This window comes from Cetorhinus maximus, unplaced genomic scaffold (assembly GCF_964194155.1).
Source record: "Cetorhinus maximus unplaced genomic scaffold, sCetMax3.hap1.1 HAP1_SCAFFOLD_4307, whole genome shotgun sequence".
NCBI lineage: Eukaryota > Metazoa > Chordata > Chondrichthyes > Lamniformes > Cetorhinidae > Cetorhinus > Cetorhinus maximus.
In genome coordinates, this window is record NW_027600211.1 from 10,001 (window position 1) to 16,349 (window position 6,349).

The following is a 6,349-nucleotide window of genomic DNA, read 5'->3' on the forward strand; positions in this document are numbered from 1 at the left end:
GGGTGTAGGGGCTGGAGGAGGTTACGGAGATAGGGAGGGTTGTAGGGGCTGAAGGAGGTTACAGAGATAGGGAGGGTTGTAGGGGCTGGAGGGGGTTACAGAGATAGGGAGGGGTGTAGGGGCTGGAGGAGGTTACAGATAGGGAGGGTTGTAGGGGCTGAAGGAGGTTACAGAGATAGGGAGGGTTGTAGGGGCTGGAGGAGGTTACAGAGATACGGAGGGTTGTAGGGGCTGGAGGAGGTTACAGAGATAGGGAGGGGTGTAGGGGCTGGAGGAGGTTACAGAGATAGGGAGGGTTGTAGGGGCTGAAGGAGGTTACAGAGATAGGGAGGGTTGTAGGGGCTGGAGGAGGTTACAGAGATAGGGAGGGTTGTAGGGGCTGGAGGAGGTTACAGAGATAGGGAGGGTTGTAGGGGCTGGAGGGGGTTACAGAGAGAGGATGCTGAGGGATTTGAATATAACGCTGAGAATTTTAAGATGGAGGATTGCGGGGACCAGGAGCCAGTACAGGTCACTGAGGACTATTGGTGTCAGTGAGCTGGTGCTGACTCCTTCCACCCTGGACTTCCCCAGGCTGGGGGGGGCGATGTGAGGACAAGGAGCTCCCTCGATTTTCTCTCCATCCCTGAAAGGATTAGTAGTCGTTGGGGCTGTGCCTGCTGGCGGCTTGGGGTCCTGGAGCTGCCCCTGGCCGCCACCAGTCTCCCGGCTGCTGTGTCTGAGAGGCTGGAGGCGGTGGGGGGAGGCGGGGGTTGGGAGATATTCAAAGCTGTTTTACCCGTGGGGACCGCGCAGGGGTCTGTTGGTTGTATCTGTCGGCTGGAAGTGGGATTGACGTGACGTGTGTTGGTCTTTCTCTTGCAGTGGGCCCGTGACGAGTTTGAAGGGCTCTTCAAACAGCCAGCCGAGAACGTCAACCAGTACATACAGTGAGTCCATCCCTGCTCTGCGCCGCACCCGGGGTTACAGCCACCAGCGCCCTCCCTCCCTCCTCCTCCTCCTCCCGTCAGAATGAACATCGCTAACCGGCGAAGCGAGAATCCCACTGGGCCGGCGTGTGAAACTGTGAGGGGGAGTGGGGGGAGCGGAGGGCCCTCTCCTCATCACTGGGGGTCCCTCCGGCTGTGCTTCTCTGCCTGTGGCCAGCCTGAAACACCGGCCCCTCCGCGCTCCCGGCACAGCCCGAGAGCCTTGCGTCCACCCTGTGGCTCGGGCTGCGGCTCTGCACAGGCCGGGAGGGTCCTGCTGGGTGTGCCTCGAGTCGGTGATGGGGGGGTGGGTGGGGTAATGTAATACGGCCATCGGTCCTGGGCCGGACGCCGGGGCTCTGTATCGCCTGCCGCCCTCTCGTCGACGGCTCCTCCCCCGCTGACTCGATCTCTCCTCTTTTTTTTCCCCTCCCCCTTTCCGCAGGGATTCCAAGTTCATGGAGCGTACCCTGAAGCTGCCCGGGGCTCAGCCCCTCGAGGTCCTGGAGGCCGCCTTCAAGAGCCTGGTGACCGAGCGCTCCAAGAGCTGGGAGGACTGCGTGACGTGGGCGCGCAACCACTGGCAAATCCAGTACAACAACAACATCCGGCAACTCCTGCACAACTTCCCCCCCGACCAGGTACTGCAGCTTTTCACCGGGGGGGGGGGGGGAAGGGTGGTCCTGCTCTTCTCCCCCCCCCCCCCACCACCCCTCCCTCCCAAAGCCGCGCCAAACGGTGGCCTCTCCCACTAACAACTCTCTTCCCTTCACCCCCCCCCCAATCCAGGTCACGACGTCAGGCACTCCATTCTGGTCCGGCCCCAAGCGGTGTCCTCACCCACTGGAGTTCGACACGATGAACGTGAGTACGCAATCGGTAACCGGGGAACTTCCACTTTGAGGTAGCTGGCTCCCCTCCCCGGTGTCCGCGGAGCTGATTTGGTAACGTGGTGGGGTTGGGGAGGGGGTTTGCTGAGCTCTTTCCCCCCCTTCCCTGTTGGAGAAATTGGCCGTCCTGTCTTGCGGAAGCTGTGGGTGGGCTCTCTCTGTGTGTGTGTGTGTGTGTGTGTGTGTGGATTTTCCTGTTTAACCAGCTCCTCCCTCCCCTTTCTCCCCACCTCGCAGACCCTCCACATGGACTACATCGTGGCCGCCGCCAACCTGTTTGCACAGACCTACGGCATCAAGGGCTGCCAAGACCGGGCTCAAGTGGCCGAGATCCTGAAGGGCGTGAAAGTGCCCACCTTCACGCCGAAATCCGGCGTCAAGATCCACGTCTCCGACCAGGACCTCCAGAACTCCAATGCCTCGTTGGGTGAGTCCAGCCGCAGTGCGCTGCTCGTGGGGCACGGGCCTGCTGGGGTGGGGCAGTGACACAGAGAGAGAGAGAGAGAGTGACATGTTGTGTACCAGCACCCGAACTCGCTCTTCCCAACACCACCCCCCACCCCACAAATTGCCTGTGTCAGGTGACCTGTTTTTTGTCAGCTGAAGGCTAGGGATCCAGGGTGGGTCGATACAACTTGGATACAGACCGGCTGTGAACTGATTGAATGGAGGAACAGGCTCGAGAGGGGCTGAATGGCCCCCTCCTGTTCCTGTGTAACAGGCTCGAGAGGGGCTGAATGGCCTCCTCCTGTTGCTGTGTAACAGACTTGAGGGGCTGAATGGCCTCCTCCTGTTCCTGTGTAACAGGCCCGAGAGGGGCTGAATGGCCTCCTCCTGTTGCTGTGTAACAGACTTGAGGGGCTGAATGGCCTCCTCCTGTTCCTGTGTAACAGGCTCGAGAGGGGCTGAACGGCCTCCTCCTGTTCCTGTCTAACAGGCTTGAGAAGGACTGAATGGCCTCCTGTTGTGTAACAGATTCGAGGGGCTGAATGGCCTCCTCCTGTTTGTGTCACAGGCTGGAGAGGGGCTGAACGGTGGTCTCCTGTTCCTGTGTTTTTATTTATTCGTTCACGGGATGTGGGCTTCGCTGGCCGGGCCAGCATTTATTGCCCATCCCTAATTGCCCATGTTCAGAGGGCATTTAAAAGTCCAAACCACATTGCTGTGATTCTGGAGTTAGGTCAGACTGGGTAAGGACGGCAGGTTTCCTTCCCTAAAGGACATTGTGAACCAAGCGGGTTTTGACCACAATCGACAATGGTTTCATGGTCATCATTAGACTTTTCAGATTTTTATTGCATTCAAATTCCATCATCTGCTGTGGTGGGATTCGAACCCAGGTCCCCAGAGCATCACCCTGGGTCTCTGGATTACTAGCCCAGCTTCAATATCACTTCGCTATCGCCTCCCCCTGTAATAGGTTCAGGAGGGGCTGATTGGCCTCCTTTTGCTGTGTAACAGGCTCGAGAGGGGCTGAATGGCCTCCTCCTGTTACTGTGTAAGAGGCTTAAAAGGGGCTTAGCTGCAGCTGGCACCTCACCCAAGGGGTGCGCAGGTGGGAGAGACACACCCTGGCCTCCTTGTAATTTGTCGTCTCTGCTTCTCTGTTTCCGCCTCTCTCTCTCTCTCTCTCTCCCTCACTTTCCGCCTCTCTCTCCCTCACTTTCCGCGCCTCTCTCCCTCACTTTCCGCCTCTCTCTCCCTCACTTTCCGCGCCTCTCTCCCTCGCTTTCCGCCTCCCTCTCTCCTCTTTCCGCCTCTCTCTCTCTCTCCCTCGCTTTCCACCTCTCTCTCCCTCGCTTTCCGCCTCTCTCTCTCTCCCTCGCTTTCCACCTCTCTCTCCCTCGCTTTCCACCTCTCTCTCCCTCTCCCTCTCTTTCCACCTCTCTCCTCTTTCCGCCTCTCTCTCTCCCCGCCTCTCTCTCTCCCTCGCTTTCCACCTCTCTCTCCCTCTCCCTCTCTTTCCACCTCTCTCCTCTTTCCGCCTCTCTCTCTCCCCGCCTCTCTCTCTCCCTCGCTTTCCACCTCTCTCTCCCTCTCTTTCCGCCTCTCTCTCTCCCCCTCTCTCTCTCTCTCTCTCTCTCTCTCCTCTTTCTGCCTCTCTCCCTCTCTCTCTCTCTCTCTCTCTCTCTCTCCACCCCCACTCTGTCTCCCCGTCTCTCCCTGTCAGGACAGCCTCTCTAGCGTTACATGGTGCTGATACAGGGCAGGTGCTGAGGGATCTGCATTTCTGTGTGAGATACAGGGTGTGACCCCGGGTTAACTGCACCTTCTTGTTGTAGACGACAGCCGTTTGGAGGAGCTGAAAACCACACTCCCTTCACTGGAGGCACTGTCGACCTTCAGAATGTACCCCATCGAGTTTGAAAAGGTAAGAGATCTCGCTCCAAACTGTACCACACTGAGTTTGGGAAGGTGAGGGGGTCTCGCTATGAACTGTACCCCATTGAGTTTGGGAAGGGGAGGGGGTCTCGCTCTGAACTGTACCCCATTGAGTTTGGAACAGTATGAGCTGCTCCAGCTGTTTTAAATGCAGCTGTAAACTGCTTCCCTGCAAGTTGTCCATGCAGCCGCTGAGGAAGCAATACCAGTTTGCTGGTCTCGGAGCAGCACTTTATACATTTTTAAAAAGTCACGTGACTATCTTAAATTGGCTGGCGTACTGACGATGGGCTGAATGGCCTCCTGGCCTGCTGTATGATGCTGTGGATCTGAGGAGGATTCAGTGACTCCTTCCTGGGCAACGAGGCAGCCCGAGCTCAAGAAGTTGAGGAATGTCAGAGATCCTAGACTAGCACAATGCAGAAGGGAGGCCATTGGGCCCGTCTAGTCCATGCAGGCTCTTTCACAGAGCAAACCAGTTAGATCCCATTCCCCGCCTGCTCCTTCCTCCCCCCCACACCCTGTGGGTTTTTCCCCTTCGAGTATTTCTCCGATTCCTCTCCCTTTTGAACGTTCCTATTGAATCTGCTTCCGCCGCCCTTTCAGGCAGCGCCTTCCAGATCACAACAACTCGCTGGGTCAAAAACATTCTCCTCATCTCCCCTCCACACCCTCTGGATCTTTTACCGATTCTCTTCAAATTGTGTCCCCCGCCATCCCTCTGGTTACCGACCCTCCCGCCACTGGAAACAGTTTCTCCTTATTCACTCGATCCAAACCCCCCCCCTCGTGATTCTGAACGCCTCGATTCAATCTCCCCCTTCACCTTCTCCGCTCTCAAGGGGAAACAATCCCGGCTCCTCCGCACGAACTGACGCCCCCCTCGTCCCCGGGAGCCGTTCGGGTAAATCTCCCTCCCTCCGCACCCTCTCCGAGACATCCTGAAGTGCCGGGCGGGGGGTGGGGGCCTGTGGTCTGCTGGCAGGGCTGTTACCGGATAGTTTGCTGCTGCCGCCTTTGTTGTTAAACCTCCCCCCCCTACCCCGTCCTCCCAGGCTGTAATTGCGGTTCCGTTTCCTCACACAGGACGATGACACAAACTTCCACATGGATTTCATCGTGGCCGCGTCCAACCTCCGAGCCGAGAATTACGACATCCCGCCCGCCGACAGACACAAGGTAAGTCAGGGCGAGGCTTTCATTGAGTGGGATTTCGAGGGGTGTGGGGGAGAGGGGGGTATTTCTGACCTGGCCAGAGTTTGGAAGGGGGGTGGTTGCAGTTATCCATCTTGTCCGCCTTCTGTTCCCCCCACCTCCTACAGAGCAAGCTGATCGCCGGGAAGATCATCCCCGCCATTGCCACGGCGACGGCAGCCGTGGTAGGGCTGGTCTGCCTGGAGCTGTACAAAGTTGCCTTCGGTCACCGGAAGCTGGACTCCTTCAAGAACGGCTTCATGAACCTCGCCCTGCCCTTCTTCGGCTTCTCGGAGCCGATAGCTGCGCCCAAGCACACGGTGAGTGCCGGGGGTGGGGGTGGGTGAGCTGCGGGCAGTGTCTTGTTAGGCTTGCTGGGCCCCCCCGCTCCTTAACGTGACTCGGGGTGGGGTTGCAGGGGGTTGGCCGGTCCAGGGGGGAGATGCAAGTGTAAAGGCAAAACTTGAAGGTTGGGAGAAGCTTCGGTCCTCTTCAGAGTGTTTGGAAGAGGCTGCGAGGGTGGCAAAGGTGTAATAGAAAACTCGAAATGCAACCACAGCCAGGCTGGAGGCAACTTAGAGAGATTGGGGACGGGGTTTAAGGGGTGTCGGAGGGATGGGTCCCGATGGGGAGGGGGTTTAGGGAGTATCGAGGGAGGTGTCCGATGGGGAGGGGGTTTAGGGAGTATCGAGGGAGGTGTCCGATGGGGAGGGGGTTTAAGGGGTGTCGGAGGGATGGGTTCCAATGGGGAAGGGGTTTGAGGGGTGTCGGAGGGACGCGTCCCAATGGGGAAGGGGTTTAAGGGGTGTCGGAGGGAGGTGTCCGATGGGGAAGTGGTTTAGGGAGTATTGAGGGAGGTGTCCGATTGGGAGGGGGTTTAAGGGGTGTGGAGGGAGGTGTCCGATGGGGAGGGGG

General features: G+C 58.3%; 1 protein-coding gene across 1 annotated transcript in view; it reads left to right on the top strand.

The window, feature by feature from the left end:
- Positions 1-5,773, top strand: part of LOC144678451 (ubiquitin-like modifier-activating enzyme 1) — a gene marked incomplete at both ends in the record, with an annotated part of 15,715 nt that extends 9,942 nt beyond the window's left edge. The window contains 7 exons of the mRNA XM_078538227.1: positions 865-929; positions 1,414-1,609; positions 1,758-1,832; positions 2,096-2,285; positions 4,141-4,229; positions 5,327-5,419; positions 5,563-5,773. Coding sequence (XP_078394353.1) covers positions 865-929; positions 1,414-1,609; positions 1,758-1,832; positions 2,096-2,285; positions 4,141-4,229; positions 5,327-5,419; positions 5,563-5,773 — 919 coding nt within the window. The remainder of the gene's footprint in view (positions 1-864; positions 930-1,413; positions 1,610-1,757; positions 1,833-2,095; positions 2,286-4,140; positions 4,230-5,326; positions 5,420-5,562) is intronic.
- Positions 5,774-6,349: the final 576 nt, after the last annotated feature.